General features: G+C 40.6%; 1 protein-coding gene across 1 annotated transcript in view; it reads left to right on the plus strand.

Annotated features, from left to right (window-relative positions):
• Positions 1 to 24,481, plus strand: part of LOC144504529 (rho guanine nucleotide exchange factor TIAM2-like) — a 314,348-nt gene that overhangs the window by 131,194 nt on the left and 158,673 nt on the right. The window contains exons 7-8 of the mRNA XM_078229959.1: positions 1,183 to 1,368; positions 7,609 to 7,755. Coding sequence (XP_078086085.1) covers positions 1,183 to 1,368; positions 7,609 to 7,755 — 333 coding nt within the window. The remainder of the gene's footprint in view (positions 1 to 1,182; positions 1,369 to 7,608; positions 7,756 to 24,481) is intronic.

The following is a 24,481-nucleotide window of genomic DNA, read 5'->3' on the forward strand; positions in this document are numbered from 1 at the left end:
TAGGTTAGAGGGATTAGCAGGTAAAATATGTAGGGATAGGGGGGTAGGGACTGAGTGGCATTGTGGTCGGTGCAGACTTGATGGGCCGAATGGCCTCTTTCTGTACTGTAGGGTTTCTATGATTTCTATGAAATAGTGCTCTATATTGTGCAATCATCAGTGAATATCCTCACTTTCGACTTTATGATGTAAAGAAGGACATTGATGAAGCAATTGAAGGTGGTTGGGCCAATGACACCATAAGAACATAAGAAATAGGAGCAGGAGTAGGCCATCTAGCCCCTCGAGCCTGCTCCGCCATTCAATAAGATCATGGCTGATCTGAAGTGGATCAGTTCCACTTACCCGCCTGATCCCTATAACCCCTAATTCCCTTACCGATCAGGAATCCATCTATCCGTGATTTAAACTTCTTTAAACACCACCTTGAGGAGCCCCTGCAGTGATGTCCTGGAGCTGAGATGATTGACCTCCAACAACCACAACTACCTTCCTTTGTACTCGGTATGACTCCAATCAGCTGAGAGCTTTCTTCTAATTCCCATTGACTCCAGTTTTGCTGGGACTCCCTAATGCCACACTTGGTCAAATATTACCTCAATGTCAAGGGCAGTCATTCTTGTCTCACCTCTAGAGTTTAGTTTTTGTCCCTGTTTTGTCGATAGCCTGAAGCATTTCAAGAAGTTGACTCACCACCACCATCACCCACAAGGGCAGTTAGACAAAGGCAATCAATGCTTGCCTAGCCAGTGACATCCAGGCCCCGTGAAAGAACTAAAAAACATACATGACCATAATTTATTTCTGCAAATCATTGATAGTAAATGAATGTCAGTAACTTTAACCGACATAAAGTAGTTTAGTGTTAATATGTTCCTCCTTTTCGATTGACAGGAGGTATTGTTATGTGAATTTCAATAAGTAATTTATGAGCTACTGTCTAGATCTAAACAATGCGAAATCACCATTGACATTTTGTGACATGTTCTGATAACAGAGCCTGTTGTTCCACTATTTGTGCCAAGAAATAGTGTTGAGGAATACTGAGACTATAATGAAGTCTACATAAAATACATCGTTTTCATAAAGATGTTATTTTGAATAGAAACTAAAAATAATCCATAAAGCTGTATGAATTGAAAACTGTGGTTAATAATTCTCTGCTAATGCTTTCCTTGCCAGATCCAGCAGTGGGAGCATAACCTGGAGAAGTTTAATGTGGACTTGTTTCGAATGCGCTGTTACCTGGCTAGTCTACAGGGAGGTGAGCTACCCAACCCCAAGAGTCTCCTTGCAGCTGCCAGTCGACCTTCCAAATTGGCGCTTAGCAGGCTAGGCATCTTCTCCGCCTCTTCATTTCATGCACTGGTAAGGATAAACTGGAAAATTGCTAAGGAAACATTGACTTCTTCCATTCTTCTCCTCTCCCTCAGGCACCCCTTTTCACATTCAGCAAAAAATTCAGGTCATCATGTAATAAATTAAGTGATCTTAGAGTACAATTATAATTATATATAATATATTAGAAAAATGAATATTGCCAGTGCCAGCTAATGTGATTCCCATACGGGTATTTAATAAAGAGAGAAAAAAAGTCCAGGAAACTATGGACTATTTAGTTTAACACTGCTGGCAGGAAAAATAAAGGAATCCTTGTTCAAAAATATAATAGAAACTGAGCATAAGTGTAACCAGTATGGATTTCAAAAGGGAAGGTTTGATCAATCTTTAAATTCTTTGAAGAATTAACAGAGTGGATAAGATTAATCTTTTGCATGTGTTTCAACAGAAATTCATTTTATCATAGGACTCCTTAAGTGTTGATTTTCTATTCACAATTACTTAAAACAAAAATAAGTTAATATTGTGATAGAAATAAAGCAATTAAAATATGCATTCCTTTTTCATTGTAGATAGGGTGAACATGCTGCTCCTGGTCAAATGCAAGAAAACCCAACTTTGACTCACTTGACAAATGTTTCTTGTCCTCTTTCAGTTGTCTTACCCATGAACTAAATGTTCAAAGAAAATCAAAGTTGGACAGATATTTAGACGGCAATCAGTGAAAGATAAACGATGTGTATGGAAGACTGTTGTAATGTAAACCAGTGATGTCCCCCCCATGTTTTGTTTCCTCTTGTGAGGTAACAAAATGTGTTCATTAATTGTTGGGATAGCATATAACACTGAGTCATAAAATGAAAAACATTTCCACTACAGTCCAAGGAGAACTGATGTGAAATAAATGGGAATTCATCATATTTTTCCTGCATATCAATAGACAAAATGAAAATCTTTCTATTTGTGATTGAGAAACCATTTCTCAAAGACTAGTAAATAAGTACGTTTTAGCAAAAAATGAGTCCTTTCCACTTAAGTCATTCTAACCATTACACTTTATGTGGAATGTACCAAAAACTGAAATATTCTTAGATGATCGAAAGCCTCGCACAAAAATAATCACCATTCATCCAATTTAATTCTTGTGTGTACATTTCATGCCACTATATGTATCGACAATCGACTTAACATCCTGAAGGAGTTGCATAACAATCTGTGTAATGCCATGCAAATTTTTTCTCTAACCCCCAGCCCCGATGTATATAATGAAATTCCAAAATATCTACCTAACATTTCAATCTGTTCAGGTTTGAGAAGTTGAATAGTGTCCCAGTGACCATTGTGTTTTAATTTGTATTTCCAGATCTATTCTTCCTGTTGACCTTCAATGTTTTCAACCAGGTGCCTCTTTAATGAGTTAATTGATGTAGCGTTACCTTTTCTATTCTATATATCCACAGTTAGGTTCCTGTTTATGAAAAAGCCAATACTGCACAGTGATGATGCAAGTTAATCTCGCACATTTTGCCCTGTTTATAATTTAGTTGTACAGGTCAGTGGTTCACATCATACTGTTACACTACAAAGAGGTTTGAAGCACACCACCTGTTTTCTCCAACTGAGCTGCCCTCGAGCAAAAGCTTTTTATAAACAAAACCCAAAAACAGTCAAGCTACTATTTAATACAGTTTTCACTAGTTTAAGAAGTTTACAATGAAAGTCTTCTCAGCTGACATTTCATCAATACACTGTTAGATTGTATTATCAGAAAGAGGGACTTTATCTTTCTTTTGCAGCATCAGCTCCCAACATTACACTCTCAATACTTTTGTATGTGGCTGAATTAGAGTTTCAGTTTCTTTGATTTCACTATGAACTCAGCCACCAGGTAACACGTCTCCTTGAGCATCATCTGAAACCCGCGCACACTCCCATCATACATCGATTTTTGCCTCGTGTTATTTTTATTCATTTGTGGGACATGGGCTGGCTGGCCAGCGTTAATTGCTCATCCATAGTTGCCCAAGGGCAGTTGAGAGGCAACCACATTGCTGTGGCTCTGGAGTCACATGTAGGCCAGACCAAGTACCCTTAAGAATATTAGTGAACCAGATGGGTTTTTCTGACAATTGACAATGGTTTCATGGTCAACAGGTGCTTAATTCCAGGTTTTTAAAATTTGAATTCAAATTCCTCCATCTGCTGTGGCAGGATTTGAACCCAGGCCCCGAGAACATCAGCTGAGTTTCTGGATTAATAGTCCAGCGAAAATACCAGTAGGCCATCACCTCCCCCTATTCTCTCAGGTACTGTATATCCTTGCTGGAGAATGAATGATATTTTGTACTGAAACATTGTTTCAACTTGGTACCATTGTAGCATTTGTGAGCTTCTCCTTGCAAAATAGGCATTCTGGTACAGGGCAAAAGACATCACCAGTCCACTAATATCCAATGGCCGAGTAGTTGTCACTGTGCTGTCAGTAACGGAACCTGGCTTTTATCTCCCAAGATTCTGTTCTTTGGGCCACGTCTGAATCAGAACAGGATTCTTCACTTCTCTTCAAGAACTTATTCATGGCAAATTGTGGTCAAACACACCACACTACACAAATTCCCTCGTGCATCACGGCATGGTGACACAGTGCTTAGCACTGCTGCCTCACAGCGCCAGGGATCTGGGTTCGATTCCCAGCTTGGGTCACTGTCTGTGTGGAGTCTGCACGATCTCCCTGTGTCTGTCTTGGGTTTCCTCCGGGTGCTCCAATTTCCTTCCACATTCTGAAAGATGTGCTGGTTAGGTGCCTTGACCCGAACGGGCATCGGACTGTGGCGACTAGGGGAATTTCACAGTAACTTCATTGCAATGTTAATGTAAGCCTTACTTGTGACTAATAAATAACTTACTTTGTTATCTCTTAGACTACGAGGGCTTCTCTCGAGACCACTTCGACTAAGGTCTGCTCATTGTAGTCCTTTCTCTAATTTGAAGCCTGCTTCTTCTTTTCTCAACTTTATTGGTTCCTCCCTGTCTGCTCCCCTTATCGGGAACTTTTTATTTATTTTTTACTTCTTGCTGTCTTTTTTCGACCTTCCCCGGAGAAAACAGTTTTTGCACCGTTTTTGCGTTTTGCCTCTTATGCAGCTACATCGGGTCGTCATCATGTGCTCCGTGGCCAGCATCGCCAAGTCCTGAGGAACCTGTGGTCTCCCGCACATGCAGTAGCCGGGAAAGAGCCTCCCATTCGCAGTTTGAATTTTTTATTAGTCCGGTGCATGGGTCTGACCAAATGTAAAAAATCCAAACCGTGCATGTGCGGCCCTTTCCCGGCTGGCTTATGCGTGGAAGACCCAAGGTTTGTTGGGACTTGGAGATGCCGACCGTGGAGCTGAGAACGAAGGCTATATTTAGTTCTATTCAAATAAATTTTTTATAATTTCGTATCTTATTTCCATGGCACACCAGTTGGGAATCTCTGGTCTAGATTTCATAGAAAACCTAGAATGCAGAGGGAGGCCATTCGGCTCATCGAGCCTGCACTGACAACAATCCCACCCATTCCCTATCCCCCTTAACCCCACATATTTACCCTACTAATCCCCCTGACACTAAGGATCAATTTAGCAAGGCCAATCAACCTAACCTGCACATTTTTGGATTTCCTATACTATTGTGTTCTAATTGTTACTCCAAAAAGATAATTGGACTATTGCTCTCTAGGATTTCCCAAGAATGATTTTTGCATGCGGCACTAAATGTACACTTGAACTCATGAAACAGATTGTACACTAAATGGTAATTTTAGTGACTCAACTTGCAGAACCAGCAAATAAAATAAGTTTAACAAACTATTGGAAATTTAAGCTATTAAAATGAACATGGTTAGGATTGTAGGGTGTTGGTTATCATTTCAGTAATAGGTTAACGGTATGTATTTATGAACTAAATAACTATGCACATATTATACAGTCAAGGGTTCAAGGTAGGAGCTGTTGCCATGCTTGCTTGTGCACATGGTTCTGTCCAACACTAGGTTGACACCCAGGTGTGGGTCATGTGCTCCCTTATATCACTAAGAGCAGTAATACACTCAGTCCCTCGTTAACCCTATATGTGGCAGACCTTTATACTACATCTCCCCACCCCAAAAGTCTTTATCCAATGTATTCTTGTTCACCGCATCATTATTATTACCCCATCTCCCCCCCTTCAAGTCTCTGAGTTCACCGGTTCAGGAGGTATAGAAGCCTTATAATCCTTCCATATCTCATTTGCACTATTGTCAGAGGAGTCAGCGGGCTCTTCCATTGCAGGCGAACTCTGTTAATTTGAAGATTGTTCTGGCATCTGGTACACAGTCATCCTCTTTTTCTATTCTTTGGTATTGAACCACTCTATCAATTCAGTCGTTTTTGTTCTTTTCGGAGCGAGCTCGAGTTCAGGTGCTTACTCGGTAATCTGGTTTCTCCTACAATGTGTCTGGGCTCCAATTTCTGGCCACTGAACTGTTTAAAAGTTTCTCAGGACTTGCTGTATCCTGGAATTGAAAAGTTTAAGCTCACTTCTGCTAAGTCTGCTGATTCAGCGCTCTGGGAATTGAAGCTGGACTTCCAAGAGATCCATGAAAACTTATAATTAATTATTTAATGTCCTCAGACACCACATTTTTCTGTTTCATGAGTTCAAGTGTACATTTAGTGCAGCATGCAAAAATCATTCTCATTTATTTAAGAACCTTCTGGTGAGAATGAAACCATATAGCTCTTTTAAAAATAAATTTATGTAATGCATGTGAACCATATGTTTTCTTAACGTGTTTACAAGACCCATCGTGTGTATGTATTTCACTAGGTACGGTAAATGTGTTCATGATGTTGTTTGATCTTCCCTTTACTTCTCACAAATTACGAGTTGTATTTTTGAAAATCCCATATGCTGGGATTATGTGTCACATTCTTTGCTCCTCCCAATCCTTTAAATAAACTTTCTACTGTATCAGTGACTCATGCACAGGGAGCTAGAATGAGCAGTGGGATTATTTTTTTGATTGCTGTAGCTAAGTACCAACATTGGCACAGTGAGTCCTGTGGCTGTAAACCTTTATGGTTTATGTTTGAATATTTAGTTAAGTTACTAAATATAAATTTAAAATTCAGTTATTTTTGAAATTGGCTTCTCTGATCATTTTGGCTCATTACAGCAATAAATGTGGTTTGCCTACTATAAAGCAACTGAATATATAGACCATTCTGCACTTCTGTCAAAATAAATTTACAATCTCAAACTCTCAAAATCATAGGCATTGCAACAAAATTCAGAATCATCGACACCTTTACAGAGTTTAAACCCTTTGTGGGACTGTCAATGTTGTGGGAGATTAACTTTTTTGACCTAGCGGAGAGCGTTGGTGGTAATATGCCGGTGATCCAGAAGACTTCCCCATGTACTTGCGGTCATAACTGTGTGGCATTTGTGTGACTTCACTGACAGGTTTTCCATCCAATGTTAGCCTGACTTCCAGTTGGGTGGGGACTGCTCGAGGACAGGTTGTAGTATCTGGTAGGTGTGACCTTGGAAAATCAGAAAGTTTTGGGGCAGGCTTTTTGTGAGGGTTTGTGAGGTCAGTATGCCAAATCAGCAGAGAAGTGAAACAGCAATTGCTCCCTGGATCTGGCAGTCCTCTGTTCCCTGTTGCTGTCAGGTTTCCAAGAACGTAGGAAAACTAGCTGTCAAAAAATAAGTTGAAAATATGCATAAGTATGAGGCACGTAAGCTCTTAATATTTCAATTGCAAACCCACCACCTGGGAGCAAATTAGTTGCCTGAACTTAGCCAGTCATTATTAAAACTGATTGAGGTGGGCAGACTAGGAGCAGAGTTGGAATTAGGATTTAGAATTCAACATTTTAGCCTCTCACTAGCCCAAGCCTTTCTGTTTTGGGGGGTTACCCCCCTCCCCCTCCAAGTAGCTTGTGATGGTTTATTTTTATATAATAATTTCAGTTCCAGTAAGTAGTCTCACAACACCAGGTTAAAGTCCAACAGGTTTATTTGGTAGAACGAGCTTTTGGAACACTGCTCCTTCATCAAGTGAGTGCCTCAATTCCAGTTCCGTTGTCCCAATTTTCAATAAGTGTACTTTTGAAAAATTTCTTAATGACTTTTTACATTCTCAATTCATCAGATTTTAAGAAGCACATTAGTAGCAGGATGGAAATTTGAAGTAAAATGGATAAACATCACATGGTTTTATGTTTTCTTTTGAAGAATTGTTCCAGAGATGAAGCAACACTCAGGAAAAGAACGTTGTCCCTGTCTCAGCGAATAAGAAGTAAGAAGGGTTTGTTCTCTTCACTGAAGGGGTTAGACGACCTTGGAAGAAAAGGAAAAGAAAAGAGACCCCCGATTATGCAGGCATGTCTTACTCAAATCTTTCAACCCATAAAGTAACATTCAAGAGTTGTGCTTGTTTTCTTAATGAAACTTCCTCGAAGTATGTTGCAAAAGTATTTCTTTCCTTTATCATACAAAGAGGGTTCTTCATAACTCAAAAGAAGTGTATATTATGAATTGTTTAATGTAGGTGAGGTAAAGTATCTGTTTGAGTGGACCAAGCACAGTTGAATTTCAATAATGCAGCTCATTGTTTGCTGTTAACTTCCTTGTATGAATAGAATTGAATGTGTTGTTGATTTAGCTCGTAGTGATTTAGGAAGGAACATTCTAATCTCATTTAATCTTGTGAAGAGCTACTGGAAACCTGTTAGATCGATAATTATAGACTTGCACTCTTCATACCAAATAAATATCAATATTATTAATGTAAGGTTAAGTGCATTTAATTTCATCTAATCCAATGAAGCATTTGTTGTTGAACTATTGATGTTTGAAATTTGTGTTAGAATTGTAGGAATGTATCATGATTGGAATTGATCTTGCAGAGGCTAACAGGTAGCTAATACTCAACATTGTGATGTTAATGAATTGTCTTGAATGTAACTTAATCTCTCATGATCTGAGTACCATAAACCTGCATTGTGACAGCACTGAAGAATACTGCAGTAATTTTACCAGCAAAAGGGAAAAACATACTTGATTTTGTCCTCACCAATCCACTTGTCGTGGATGCATCCGTCCATGGCAGTATTGGTAGGAGTGACAACCCATACTTTTCGTGGAGATGAAGTCCCATCTTTATGCTGAAGACACCCTCCATTGTGTTGTGTGATACTACCACCAGGATAAATGGGATAGAGTATCAGTAGATCTAGCAACTCAAAACTGGACATCCATGAGATACTGTGAGCCATCAGCAGCAGCAGAATTGCCTTCAACCACAATCTGTAAAGCATTGCCTGCCCCCCCCCGCCCCCCCGCGCCCCCCCTGCCCGCCCTGCCCGCCCCCACCCCTGATCCATCTTGGCCTTATCCTGAGGTTCCCAGCATCACAGATGCCAATCTTCAGCTATATCCATTCTCTCAACTTGATACCAAGGAACAATCGAAGGCACTGAATATTGCAAAGGCTATTGCTCTGATAACATTCTGGCTGTAGTATGAAGACATGCTCCAGAACTAGCCAGATCCCCAGCTAAGATGTTCCTGTATGGCTACAACATCTGCCCGACAATGTGAAAAATTTCCCAGGTATGTCCTATCCACAAAAATGGAGGACAAATCCAACACAGCTACTTACTGCCCCATCCGTCTACTCTCAGTCTTCAACAAAACGATAGAAGGTGTCCATCTCAGTAATAACCTGATCACTGATGTTCGGTTTGGATTCTGCCAGGGCTGCTCAGCTCCTGATCTCATTACTGCCTTCATTCGGACAAATGAGCTGAATGCCAGAGGTGAGATTAGAGTGACTGCCCTTGATGTCCAGACTTTGAGTGCCATCAAGGAGCACATGTAAAACTGAAGTCAATGGGAATCAGAGGGAAAGTTCTCTGGTTGCAATCATACCGACCACAAAGAAAATGGTTGTGGTTCTTGGGGGTCAATCATCTCAGTCCCAGAACTTTGCTGCACCTCAGGGTGTCCAAGGACCAACCATCTTCTGCTGCTTGCATTATAAGGTCAGAATTGGGAATGTTTGCTGATGATTGTGCAATCATGCGCAAAGTTCAGTACCATTCCCGATACCGAAGCAGTTGGTTTCCATATGCAGCAAAACCAAGACAGCATTCAGGCTTGGGCTGATGTGTGGCACAGTTATTACTTGACACTTAAGTTCCAGGCAATGACATCTCCAACAAGAGGGAATGTAACAATTTCCCCTTGATATTCAATGCTATTACCATTGCTGAATCCCCAACCGTCAACATTCTGGGGTTACCATTGACCAGAAACTGAATTGGTCATGTAAATACTGTGGCTATAAGAGCAAGTCAGAGGCTAGGAATTCCACAGTGAATAACTCACTTCCTGACTTCCCAAAGTCATCTATGAGGCACAAGTCAGTGTGATGAAATACACTTCACTTGCTGAGATGAGTGCAGATCCAAAAACCCTCAAGAAGCTCACCACCATCCAGGACAAAGCAGCCCACATGCTTGGTACCTGATCCATACCCTTAGACATTAAATCCCGTCACCACTAGTGTACAATGGCAGCAGCAGGGGCCATCTACAAAATGCACTGCAGAAATTCACCAAAGCTCCTTTGACAGTACTTTCCCAGCACGCAACCACTACCACCTAGAAGGACGAGAGCAGTAGATGCTTGGGAATACCACCAACTGCAAGTTCCCCTCTGAGCTATGTACTCTGCATTGAAGTAAAATATCTTGGCAGTGTCTATGGTGACACTTTTGCTGGGTTTGCATATATGGAAACCAGAAAAAGAAAAATGGATGTAAATATTATAATTCCATTTTATGCACTATTCCTTTAAATTTGGAGCTGAGGGAAACTTTGGAGAGGGTATGGGAAGAGGTAATGATGGAGATTCTTTAAAGGCAGTTTTACAGAATTCCAACTGTGCATTTTAAATATGTGCTGTTGAATTTAAGGGAAATGTGTTGGTGATTCTGTGCAGTTTCCCATTATCAATGGCTATTAGTTGACCTGTACTATTTTAGGCTCGTCATTGTAAAGGAGGTAAAGAGAAATTCATTATTTTATATGCTGGATTATAGGCCAGCAATAGTAAAGATTATGTCTTTTTTACATTTGACTCTGTGTCTTACTGTTTATTCTTTGCTAATTGATTGTGTAACATTATTGTAATTGAAATTATTAAAGGCAGAAGAGGCTGAGTGTTGCAATGGGTTAGTATTGCACTGTCCTTTCACCCCTTGAATTGGGATCAAAATTCTCTAACCAGCTAGTTGCCATGAATTAGTAGCTTAAACCTACTTCTATTCTATTCAATTTCTAAGTCCAAATCTTTAATGTAAATGGTGATCAACAGGGTCGTTTTGTCGGGATCAGGGTAGCACTGATCCCGACAAAACCTGATTTCCTACCTCATTCAGTTTGAATAACTATTTTAATCCCTACTCTGTTTTGCAGCCAGCTTGCTATCCATTCTACTAATTGTCCCGACTCCACATACTCTAACTTCAATCAGGAGTCTACTATGAAAGGCTTTTTGAAAAACTAAATATGTAAAATGGAGTGCATTATCCATGTCTGCTTCTCCTGTTATTTCAAAGAATTCAATAACTGGTCAGCCATGATTGCCCGTTTTGAAATATATGATTATTCTTTATTATATTTCTGATATCTTCTGGTCTTAAAGTAATGCATTATTAGAGAAATTCTGTTGATTGTATTGGTTGTAATGAAACCCAGTCATTGACATTTCCTCCTTAATCCGCCATCGCCCAAAGGGAGGGATAAGATAGAAAGTTAATGAAGTTCATATTGTAGCATTCTCCTCAATTGCATGTAGATGTCATTCTTTCCCCTTAGCAGAAGAGTGCTGCTGAGCAATTCAGGAAGTGACCATTTCCTGACCAAAACTTGAAATAGAAATTGCAAATTCAACCCTGATGGAAGTGCAAGTGTAAATAGTAATCAAATATGGCACTTGAACTCTCGTTTTGCAGTTGAAAGTATTCAGGTTTCATTTTACCCAATTGATGCAAAATTGGCCCATAATTTTTTTTCAGTACTGAATTTGAGGTTGGCGTTATTAGCATTTGAAGTTTCAGTTGATAACTATAGATATTGTTGATTTAAAATGAATAAGTAGATTAGATCAGATCTACATTTTAATGCAAATTTTTCTTTTCAAATCTTCCGGAGTTTTTTAAAAAACTTGTTTGATTATTTCCTGCATTCCTACATACTTAGTCACCCAGAGAGATGGAGACATCAGCTGTTAATTGGGTAGTTGTGTAAAGAGTTATCTATTAACTTTGACATTCTGTCTCTAAAATGGTCTATTTATTAAATTGATTATTGTTGGAATGTTCCGATTGCCTGTTGAAGTGTACACTTGTGCAGTAAGCCCCAGGTTCTTACAGCTGAGCAACTCAAGGCGATACTGGTAAACTGTCTCCTATATCTAGCTCATCTTTTCATCCAATGTGATCATGGGTGAGAACACTCATTAAGAATGTTTTGTTAGAAAGGGTTATCTAAAGTTAATAACGAAAGCACATGCATAAAAAAATGCTTTAACAGCTCTGTGATCTCATATTTGAGTACAAAATTAGTAGGTGCAATGTCTAGGAAGTGGACATGATATTTGATTGTAATGCTCCATATAATACATGCCAGTATTAACAATAAACTAGTCTCTTCATACTCAATGTCTCTTCGCTTTCCCACCATTCTCGTGTTAAATAATGAAAAGCAGAAAGCTATATTATCCAAAACATAATTCGAAAGATTTGAACTTGGTGAGAACACTATCATCGAGATGGTCCTTGCTGTGAATAATTTACCTGTTATGCTCCATGAATGTTAAATAATTTACATTAAAAACCAAACATTGATGAACTAGTTTGTGTGGTGCCGAGATGCAGCCACAAATCCAAATGTATGGCCAAAATGTGTAACTGTTGCTGTAATCTCTTTAGATTTTCAAGTGCAATAGTGGGCCAGGCTGTGCAGCCTTACAGTTACCACTGACTTGCAATGAGGTGAGAGACCGAACACAATATCTGTACCTTGTGAATGGGTACAGAAAAATAACATTCCATCGCTTTGTAATGACCAAATACTCCAAAATTTTGGATGGGGGGGGGGGGTGGTCCTTTGATCACAGGCACTTAGGGACCTTTAATAAATGTAATATTCACAAGATTTCTTTTTGATTTGGAGTGTAGTCATGGGACACACTCATCTCCTCCTCCCCCACAACCCCACCCCCCACTGCATCCCCAGCCCAAAGTTTCACTGTATGGATTATGTGCTCCCACTTCTTCCCCCATCTCCACCCCAGAAGGCGTTTCAGAACTGTCCTTGTTTGCACTTTGAGAACTTAACGTGTTATGCATATTTTCCACTTATTTCTTTTCATAATACATTATGGGGAAATAAAATAATTCCTATGTTAGTTTCACCCGAGGAGGGTCTAAGATGCGTATTTTTGAAGTAGATGCAGTGGGATTTTTGCATTTTTCAGATGGCTTTTAAGTTACAGAATTTCTGGATACTTTTGAGGATTGTTTCTTTGTTTCCGTGTGGTTTTTGAAGAAAATCTAATGGGAGTGGGGTTTTTTTAGAAGTAAAGATGCAATTTTTAAGCAGTACAGATTTTACAGCTTCCAATATAACTGATGGCACTTTCCATGGTTTTAATGAAATTAAGAATCAAATATCATGATATCAAATTAATAATGCCTGATCAGAAAGTAAAATAGTATATTAAAGAGGAATTCTCATCCAGGAAAATTTTTGATCAAGTGTGTATATTGGTTTATGACAACAAAAATGGGTGGGTATGGGGTGCAAGGATAGCAGTGATGTATTAGATTTTGTGACATTTAAGAAGGACTCTTGTGCAAACCACTAATCATTTCTTGTTGCAAATATGTAACAGCAGGCACAATTCTCCAATGAAATTTAAAGATCGTGAAATATTTGAGATCATTTTAAAATTAAAAAAATATCATTTGAATTTTTCTCCTTTGCAATCAAGAGCAACCTGCATTAATATAGCATCTTTAACATGGTAAAATACCCCAAGGTGTTTTTAGAAAAGCATAATCAGACAAAGGTTGTTGTCAACCCAAATGAGACTTTGAGATTGAAGCAAAGAGGGAAATGGATGGGGATTCCAGAGCTTAGGGCCACCAGTTGTAGTTGGCCTTTAGCTAATACAAAGTTGCTGATGTATACAAATATCCCTGGGAGGTGATGTTGCATTTGATACTCAAACTGAGATTGGGTTCATGCTACTGCACTCTGTGTTATTGCAAAAATGCTACTGTGCAGTAACATCCAACTTTGGGCATTTGCTTCTTTGAAACATTGTCAGCAAAACCTAGAGTAGAAGGTTGCCATTTAAACAGCTTAAATTATCACTTTGTCTCAAAGTATTTCTTCTTTCTGAGATGGCACAGGATATGTTTTAGAAATAAGTGCTGTTTTTAATTTCTGCTAGCTGAATTTAATTTTCTGCTGCATCCTAAGTATGCAGTCTGATCAGTGATGAATTGAGGTTGCCAACAGGAAGCAGCTCTTGTTGAAATCAGGAGCAGTGTGGACTAGGTGAGGACAAAGAACAGAATGGAATGAGCAATGCAAAATTGGTTTTGGGGTGGAATTTTTAAAAGTATAAGGGGCAATACTCCAGGAACTACAGTGGCCTGTTGAATTGGGCGTTAGCCAAAAAAAAGGCATTCCCCCCCTCCCCCATCGCCAAGTGGGAAGTCCACCAGGTGGAATTTGGTGTAGAGCCTGACAAACATGGACCAGGAACCTTGTTTCCGGGGAGGCAAGGGGTTAAAGTTTGTGCCCATGTGTCCCTCTGCTGCTGCTAAACTGCACAGCGAGGGTTGTCCAAGAGATCTGGGAGCTTGGTGGGCTCGGGTTGGAGGAAGGGGTTGATATCTAACCCGGGTTGGGGGTCTTATGGCTGAACTGCCCCTTCCTGCCGTGGGAAAAGTGGAGTTCAGTCTTGGCAGGTTTCTGTTCAAAATCTCCATTCTTGTCTGAGTAGTGAAATCATTAAGTGGTCTGGTCATTTAAATACCCATTCCCCATGACACCTGGAAGCCTTCATAATCACAGTAGCACTTCATTCTACAGAAGAGATTCTCTTGTTCTCTCGCAGTAGTCCCAGGTGTGAGTAGACCCTTTTGAAGTGCTTTGACTGACAGGAGATGTCGGTTTCACTTGGGTGAATTCCCTTTTTTGCCTGAATAAACAGGTGCAGCCTGGCCGCTTGGAACTGCTCTGATTTACAGCTCCAAAGCAGTTCATTGTTGATACAATCAAGTAAGTCTCAAGACCTTCCTGTTCTCCCCACACCTGCTCTTAAAAGGATGGGGTTGTAACACTTTTTTTCAAGACTCTGAGCCTTCTTGAAAGCTCAAATGCTTTGAATAGTTTTGTTTACATTCAATTTCATGGTTCAGAATCTTTAACTAGCCTCTTGATTGACAGCTTGAGGCCATAACACAGCAGACAGGAGTTTTGTTTATTTTTGTTTCTCTTCACAGTTGAATGCATCTCAAGTACTTGCTTTTGTTCTTAATCATAATATTTATAAACAAGCTTGCTCTGATTAACAGATCAAGGCTATTAAACTTCCTCTTTTCTAATGCAATGTTTATAAGCAGGCTTGCTCTTTGATCTGAACATCGGGCTGACTTTTTTCCCAAAATGAGTTTTCAAATACTTATGCTGGAATCGCATGCCTGAACTGGAGGTGCCTTTCAGCCATAGATGAGGCTGGCAGAACTTCCCCTGCCACACTGGCAATGACACCCCAGCAGTGCCACTGTGCCAGGATATTAAAGTGACCAGGCTACCTTAAAGCTTTCACAGTACATGATACCAACTTTTACATGAGTATCTATGGTATGTTGCACATTGTGTTAATTTATTTGTCTTCATTTGCTGAAATATCTTTTGAAAACTGCTCATGAGTTCTTTCACAATGCAGTTATCATATAACCTCTACAAAACTTGTTATAGAGATGATTCTCTCTAAATATTCCCAAGTAGCAACAAAGAAAGGCATGAGTCTGTAGAAAATGTTCAATTCACATTCTCCGGCTTAGAGAGTTATTTCTACTTCAGATTAGATCTCCAAAAATGGGGTAATATATTGGTTAATTCTGTAGAATTCAGGATCCTGAAATTAGTTGCACATGTTCCAATCACTATAATTAAAACCTTTCATTTTGTCCATTTTATTCTTGATGCCACAGATTATTGCTTTGCTATGTGCTGGTTTATAATTTCTCTCAGTATCTTTCTCCTTGGGTTGTCATCAGCTTGCTAATATTGTTGGTTATAGCAAAAAGAGGTTTAAATGACTTGCTTCAATGCTTTTCCTTTAATATCAACATTTTCTTTCACACTAATACAGTTAGCAAAAGAAACAATCGGTTCCATTTCAGCAGCATTCCTTGGGCAAGATAATAAATGCTTTAGTAGAAATTTTTGTGTTGAGAGACCTGTTCTGGTAGCAATGAGTTCCTGAAGTTTTCATTGAGGAACCAGCTGCAAGCCAAATATGACCACCAGATTTCAGGAAGACCCCATTTGTGGGCCTTCCCAGCTGCTTGTCTTAAATCCCAGCAATTTAAAATTTTGGTTTGCATCCAGCTGTGGATGTTCTACACTGTGCAATAAATTATATAAAATTGACAGTGTATAAAGTATTCAGAATAAATTTGCCTGTTCTACATTCATCAGAGGATTAATTCACTGATAAGATTTTTCATGTTGGAGTTGTCGATTAATGAAAGTAAAAGAATTGCCTTCTGAAACATCTATCAATGATGGTAAGGCTAAATTACAGTCTCAGGTGACCTGTGATGTTATATGCTCTCTGTCTCTGTAGTGAAAGGTTTCCATATGTTGTTCAAATCAGACTGTGGGTGGTCAGATTACAAACCTTCATGTGTCTTCAATAAGTTTACTCCATGTGTGTCTCCCCTCCTGTGAAATAAACTCTTAGCTCCCATATTGGCACAGGAAACTAGCTGCGGCCATGTCAATAACATGTTTGGTTTTTGATTGGCAAAAAGAAAAAAGGCTTTGATCAATTTATTTAAAAGTTATTCCCACCTCCAAAGTGAAAGTTGAGAATCAGAGGGAAGCTCATTAAAACGTTTTTAAGGTGTATAAAATGTAGAAAAAATAAAATGAAAGTAAATAAATGGAAGAGAGAAATTTGAGGCTAATGGAAATAAAATGATTTTTAAACTAAGTTATTGACATCTATTTTCTATTGGATCAGCATTATTATTGTAATTGCATTAGTTTCAGGGGCACACTTCATCAGTTGAAAATTTACAAAAAGAGAAAGAACAAAGAACAATACAGCACAGGAACAGGCCTTTCGGCCCTCCAAGCCTGCACCGATCATGTGTTCCGAACTAGACCATCCGTTTGTATCCCTCTATTCCCAGTCTGTTCATGTGGCTATCTAGATAAGTCTTAAATGATCCTAGTGTGTCTGCCTCAACCACCTTGCTTGGTAGTGCATTCCAGGCCCCCAACACCCTCTGTGTAAAATACGTCCCCCACATATCTGTATTGAACCTTGCCCCCCCTTACCTTGAACTTGTGGCCCCTTGTGTTTGTCATTTCTGACCTGGGAAAAAGCTTCCAACTGTTCACCCTATCTATGCCCTTCATAATTTTATAAACTTCTATTAGGTCGCCCCTCAACCTCCATCTTTCCAGGGAGAACAAACCTAGTTTACTCAATCTCTCCTCATAGCTAATACCCTCCATACCAGGCAACATCCTGGTAAACCTTTTCTGCACTTTCTCCAAAGCCTCTATGTCCTTCTGGTAGTGTGGCGACCAGAACTGGACGCAGTATTCCAAATGTGGCCTAACCAACGTTCTATATAACTGCAACATCATATGCCAACTTTTATACTCTATGCCCCGTCCAATAAGGCCAGCATGCCATATGCCTTCTTCACCGCCTTTTCCACCTGTGCTGCCACCTTTAAGGATCTGTGTCTATACTCCTGATGGTTCTGCCATTTATTGTGTAGCTCCCCCCTGCATTAGATCTACCAAAATGCATCACTTCACATTTATCTGGATTAAATTCCATCTGCCATTTCTCCACCCAATTTTCCAGCCTATCTATATATCCTGCGGTATGTTCTCTGACAATGTTCATCACTATCCGCAACTCCAGCAATCTTTGTGTCGTCCGCAAACTTACTAATCAGACCAGCTACATCTTCTTCCAAATCATTTATATATATCACAAACAGCAGAGGTTCCAGTACAGAGCCCTGCGGAACACCACTAGTCACAGACCTCCAATCAGAAAAAGACCCCTCCACTGCTACCCTCTGTCTTCTAAAGAAACTTTTCTTTTGCTGAGCCTGTCAGCAATCTCAGGGGTAATTAACTTACAAGAACAAAAAACAAAACAGCATCCACCAAGCCTGCACCGACTGCTAATCCTTATTTAGACCCACTAGTTATTGCCGATATGTAGTTACTATCCCTCTGTTCGCCTCCCATTCATGTGCCTGTCAAGATGCACCTTGAACGTTGCGAATGTGCCTGCTTCCACCACTTCCACTGGCAGTATGTTCCAGACACACACCACCCTCTGTGTGAAAAACGTTCCTGCATGTCACCCCTAAATTTTTCCCCTCTCACCTTGAACCCGTGTCCTCTTGTAGTTGACCTTGCCACCCTTTTTAAGAGGAAAAAGCCTCTGACTATCCACCCTATCTGTGCCTCTCAATTTTGTAGACCTCCATCAGGTTGCCCCCTCAGACTCCATCTTTCTAGTGAAAACAATCTGAGTTTATAGCATGGGCAATGCTTTCTCCTGGTTACATCAATCCGATTATTTGGCAAGCTTTGTGTTTCAATATTTGTAGAGACTTAAGTATTGAATTGACTTCATAACTTTGGTTTTTTTTAATTCATTCATGAGATATGGGCATCAGTGGCTAGGCCTGCAGTTATTGCCTATCCCAAGTTGCTTGATGAAATTGCCGTACACATTTTGTAAGTGACACTAAGCATAATGTCCACTTTTTTCTCATGTAGGGTTAGTTATTTTTAAGTACTTAATCTTGTCTAATCAAGACAAATTGAGTTTTGCTAAACAGTTTGCCTAAACATCTTAATTGTCATATCTAAACTGTCTTTAAAGTTAAATAAGTAATAGAACTAAAAATTATTTTGTCCCTTGGTCATCTTCGTGATGGCTATGTCCAGCCTCCCTTTGACCAGATGGAACTTGCTGTTTGGGAAATTGAAAAACCTGTATTTTGTCACTGTTAAAATCTACTGTGCCCTAAACATTTTGTCATACTGCCACCGCTTCAATTCAGTGATTTCAGCAATGCAGTCAAGAGATCAAGTGAATGTTGATTTTTTTTTTGTTGAACATATTGATACATTTTTAATTGACCGTTTAAATATCCATTCCGTCCCCATCTCCATCCGATTTCCCTCCTCCACTGTGATATGGTTTAACTAGCAGCCCTCCCGTACCTTATCTAAATGGCCGTTTTGAACAATAACCTGGATTACTCAAAAACAGCCATGAGTGTCCGTGTATCGTGTCTAGAAATAATCTGACCAATTTCAATGTAACCTTAGTTTATTTATCATCTGGTCATTACTTCATTGCTGTTGTTGGTATTTGCACATTGTTTGTGCCATTTCCTCCATTACAAAAGCAACTACACTTTGAAGTATTTCATTGGTTGTAAAGTGTTTTGGGACATCCTGAGGTTGTTAAGGCAAATGTGTTCCTTTTTTGGCTGAAGTTTGACTTTCCTAACAAAATAAACACCATGCAGTACATTTTCCCTCAGTCTCTTGGGAGGAACTTATGCTCTATATTCTTCAAAGTTACTGAGTAACAGAAACAACTTATACGGAGCCATTAACTGTCCCCAGGCACTTCACTGGAGCATTCTGAAATATAAGAACGAGGAGTAGGAGTAGGCCATTTGGCCCCTCGAGCCTCCTCCGCAATTCAATTAGATCATGGCTGATCTTTTCGTGGACTCAGCTCCTCTTACCTGCCCGCTCACCATTACCCTTAATTTCTTTACTGTTCAAAAATCTATCTATCTATTCCTTAAAAATATTCAATGAGGTATCCTCAACTGCTTCACTGGGCAGGGAATCCCACAGATTCACAACCCTTTGGGTGAAGAAGTTCCTCCTCAACTTAGTCCTAAATCCGCTCCCCCTTATTTTGAGGCTATGCCCCCGAGTTCTGGTTTCACCCACCAAAATAGGACACTGAACCGCATGAGATATTAGGGCAGAGGTTAAAGATTTGGTCAGACGGACAGGTTTTTAAGGAGTGACTTAAAGGAGGAAAGCAAAGTAGGGGGATGGAGAGAATTCCAGGCTTGGGTCCAGCCACCAGTGGTAGAATAGGAATGCTCAGAGGCTGGAATTGATGAGTTCAGATATATTGGATGTTTATGCGGTTGGAGGAGATTACAAAAATAGGGAAAGGCAAAGCTATGGAAGGACTTGAAAACAAAGATAAGAATTTTAAATTCAAGGTAGTGTTTGACTTGGAGCTCACTATAGGTTAATGGGTACAGTGATGAGAGGTGAACAGGATTTTATGTGAGTTAAGACAGAGGCACGTTGGTTTCAGATGACCTCAGATTTATTGAGGGTATAATATGCGAGATGAGCCAGAGGTTTGTTACAACAGAGGCGATGAGGGCACAAATGAGGATATTAGCAGATGATGAGCCGAGATAGTGGAACAGTGGTTAACACTGCTGCCTCACAGCGCCAGGGACCTGGGTTCAATTCCAGCCTTGGGTGGTTGTCTGCGTGGAGTTTGCACATTCTAGCTGTGTCTGCGTCGATTTCCTCCGGGTGCTCCCGTTTCCTGTGTGGGTTATGTGGATTGGCCATGGGAAATTGACTGTTAACGTCCAGATTACCTGGAGCTAACAACCCCCAAAATTGTAAAGCATCACCCCACTGACAATGCAAATTCCACCCTTGATGATGTTTCGCTGACAGCGCCCTCCTCCCTGCCCTCGCCCCGACACCGTTATCCCCACATCCCTCGCCGCCCCGGCATGGCTCACCTCCCCACCCTCTGCCCCGGCAGGGCTCGCCCCCCCCCCCCCCAACAGTGTTCAGTCTTCCTCACTGCCGGGCAGTGTTCTCCTGTCTGCCTCAGCCTCCTGTTGCACTTTTTTTTTTACCCTGTTCTGAACAAGAAAGTAAATCCATGTAAGTATAGGATAAATAACCCAGGTCTGTGTAGTTCTGGTATATCATGGAACATTCCAGGCAGAGTAAAAGTGGCAGTCAGAAGTTTAGAGTTCCTGTGAATGTACTGGGGTAGTGTTTCTACTGAGACCTCTGATTGGTCCCACACATATATTTTGTGGTACTCTGGTGTCTGACTATCTCGAGACTGGAAGATCTGAGTCAATGGCTTCAGCCTTCCAAATATTGGAGGAAATTTCTGCAGATTCGGTACCAGATGTTGATTAAACACTCTGACAAATTAGCAAAAGTGAAGATGTGGTGGTGAGTTATAACAGCACATATCCCAATTTTTTCAGCATAACTTCACTGTGTTTATTTTTCATGCATGTGATGTGGCGTCACAGGCTAGACCAGCGTCACAGGCTAGACCAGCGTCACAGGCTAGACCAGCGTCACAGGCTAGACCAGCGTCACAGGCTAGACCAGCGTCACAGGCTAGACCAGCGTCACAGGCTAGACCAGCGTCACAGGCTAGACCAGCGTCACAGGCTAGACCAGCGTCACAGGCTAGACCAGCGTCACAGGCTAGACCAGCGTCACAGGCTAAACCAGCATTTATTGCCCATCACAAATTATTCTTGCCAAGGTGGTGGTATGCTGTTTTTTTAACTGCTGCGGTCCATGTGGGGTTTGCACCCACAGTGTTATTACGGAGGGGGTTCCAGGATTTGACCCAGTGACAGTAAAGGAAGTGCAAAATATTAATTCCAATTGCATAATGTGTGACTTGATGGGAAACTTGCAGATGATGGTTCCCATGCATCTGCTATCCTTGGTTACGGGTTTGGAAGGTACTGTCAATGGAGTTGATTTGCTGCAGTGCATCTTCTCAATGGTACACACTGCTGCCACTGTGTGTCAGTGGTGGAGGGAGTGGATGTTGAATGTGGTGTTAATCAAGCAGGCTGTTTCATCCTGAGTATTGTTGGAGATGCACTCATCCAGGCAAAGTGGAGAGTATTCTATCAAACACGCGCCTTGTAGATGGTGGCTTTTGGGAATCGGGCGGTGAGTTATTCTCTGCAGAATTCCTAACCTCTGACCTGCTCTTGTGGCCACAGTATTTATGTGGCTGGTCTAGATGAATTTCTAGTCTATGGTAATCCTAGGATGTTGATAGAGGGGATTCAACAATGGTAATACCATTGAATGTCAAGGGGCAATGGTTAGATTTTCTCTTCTTGGTGATGGTCATTGCTTGGGACTTGTGTGACATGAATATTATTGCCACTTACCAGCTGCAAGTAAATCTGGCTGCTAGAATTTATTGTAACCCAACCATTTTTGGGTTAATTTAAGTTACATTCATAGTAATGAAAAGTCACAAACTAAACTGAGCAGGTTATTGCTGAGCAGATGCCTCTTTGTAGCATCGTTGAAGACCTTTCCATTACGGTAGCACAGCGATTAGCACTCTGCCTCTCAGCACCAGGGACCCGGGTTTGATTCCCGGTTTGGGTCACTATCTGTGTGGAGTCTGCACATTCTCTCCGTGTCTGTCTGGTGCTCTGGTTTCCTTCCACAGTCCGAAAGATGTGCTCCTTATGTGCATTGGCCATGCTAAATTCTCCCTCCGTATACTTGAACAGGTGCCAGAGTGTGGTGACATGGGAATTTTCACAGTAACTTCATTGCAGTGTGAATGTAAGGCTACTTGTGACATGAGAGTAGGCTGATGGGGCAGTATTTCACCTATTTGGATTTGTCCTGTTTTTTGCTAACAGAACGTACCTGGGCAATTTTCAAATTGCAGGGTAGATTCTAATGTTGTTGCTGTACTGGAACAGCTTGACTAGGGGTGCAATATACTGTATATTCAAATGTTTTTAGGAATGGGAGTAGGTTGAGATTTGCAGATGCATGTTTCACAGAGGCAGCTACATAAATCAAAAACTGCCTCCACACTTGTCTACTTTTGGTGTCGTGTGAAACATGATGTCCAGAGATTAGACCTGATAGGAGCAGGTGTGAACTTTCTGAATGTTTTTTGGAGTGGTGGGGTTCTTTTTTGGAGAGGTAGGGTATCCCTTTGGATATTTTACTGGGACACTTTGCGGAAGTCAGGTACCCCGTTGTGAAAGATAAAGTGGTCTTTGGAATGTGAAAAGTAGGCATGAATGTGTGTAAAATTGCGTAAACTCATTAACTTTCAAGTTCATTGGAACTCTTAAAAGTGTAAAAATGAACTGTCAAAGGAAACAGTCAAGCCAGCAAGGAATTTAAAACCACCTGCCCTCCATCTGGCATGTTTCATAAAATTATTGGTTGCTATAAGCTATTACTGGATTGATGCTACATGATTGATTTCACAACCCCTTGTTATCACAGTAGGGTGTCTCCCATTTTACAGTTTGATTGACTGCTCTGTGGTTATAGGGTCTTTGAAATGGGACTATGAATTCCAATGTTTGGTTTAGAAGGATTACATAGTTGAAGGAATGTATGTGTATTGAATAAGATTTTATGAATGAGCTTTCTTTAAAATAAAATCGACTGTAGCCACTTCTTATTTCATCTCAACATGGCTCCTGACATCTGCAAAAGGTGGATACTGGGTGAGTTGACGTGGTAGATGTAAGGGAAAAGGGTGGTGGATGGGGGGCATGAGTTGGCATAGGGACCATGGGGGGATTTTGCAGAGGTCATGAGGTGGTGTCGGTACTATTAAAAAGCCGTGGGTAGGCAGAGGGGCATAGGTTGGCATGGGGATATAAGGGCATGGTTGGGTTGGAGGATGTGGGGGTAGGCAGATAGGCATAGGTCAGTATGGATGGGGTATGGAGAATATGATGAGGGCTGGGGCTGGAGGGCTGTTTTTTCTTTAATGCTTTTTTTGAAATCTTTGACACAGTGCTGCTGCACCTTCAGCCCAACCCACCTCCATACCCCGCAGCCACTTGCACTCATTCCGTGGTGGCTTTGCCTGACTCTTCACAGTATCACAGGACTAAAATTTCAACTTCCAAGGCGCTTTCACCCAGGTTGGATTTGCAGAGCCAGGAGCCGACCAGACTCTGCGTTTCTGGCCCAGGGTCAAATGATTCAGGCCAATGTTTTTACAAAGCACTAGTTTTCCTTTTCTGATGCTAATACTTTATTCATTTACCAAAAAAATGGCTGCTGACGCCATTTCCATGTCTCACAGTAGAGGCTTTCTATTAGCTTTCCCTTTGTAAATGAGTTAACATCAACAAATTCTGGCACTAAAAATAACTCACAAAACTGGAAACAAAATTTCGGTAAAATGAAGTGGTAGGAAAGTTTGAACTGATCTGTTGGTTTTAATCACTCATCATATTGCATATTATGTCATATGTCAAATTAGAGTTTTTTGTGATTCCTGGAATGTATTACTGAACCACAGTTGAAAACATTGCTTTACCTTATGCCACCTTGTTACAATAAAATGGATTGTAGTATTCACAGATTTAAATTGTACCTTTAAAATCCGTTTATGTGAGCTAACTATCATAGAAATCATAGAAACCCTACAGTACAGAAAGAGGCCATTCAGCCCATCGCGTCTGCACCGACCACAATCCCACCCAGGCCCTACCCCCATATCCCTACATATTTACCCACTAATCCCTCTAACCTACACATCTCTGGACACTAAGGGCAATTTTAGTATGGCCAATCAACCTAACCCGCACATCATTGGACTATTGAAAGTTGAAAACCAACTATGTGTTTATATGAGCCAAATATGAGCATGGTTTTCCTCCGGGTGCTCCGGTTTCCTCCCACAGTCC

This window comes from Mustelus asterias, chromosome 15 (genome assembly GCF_964213995.1).
Source record: "Mustelus asterias chromosome 15, sMusAst1.hap1.1, whole genome shotgun sequence".
Taxonomy (NCBI): Eukaryota; Metazoa; Chordata; class Chondrichthyes; order Carcharhiniformes; family Triakidae; genus Mustelus; species Mustelus asterias.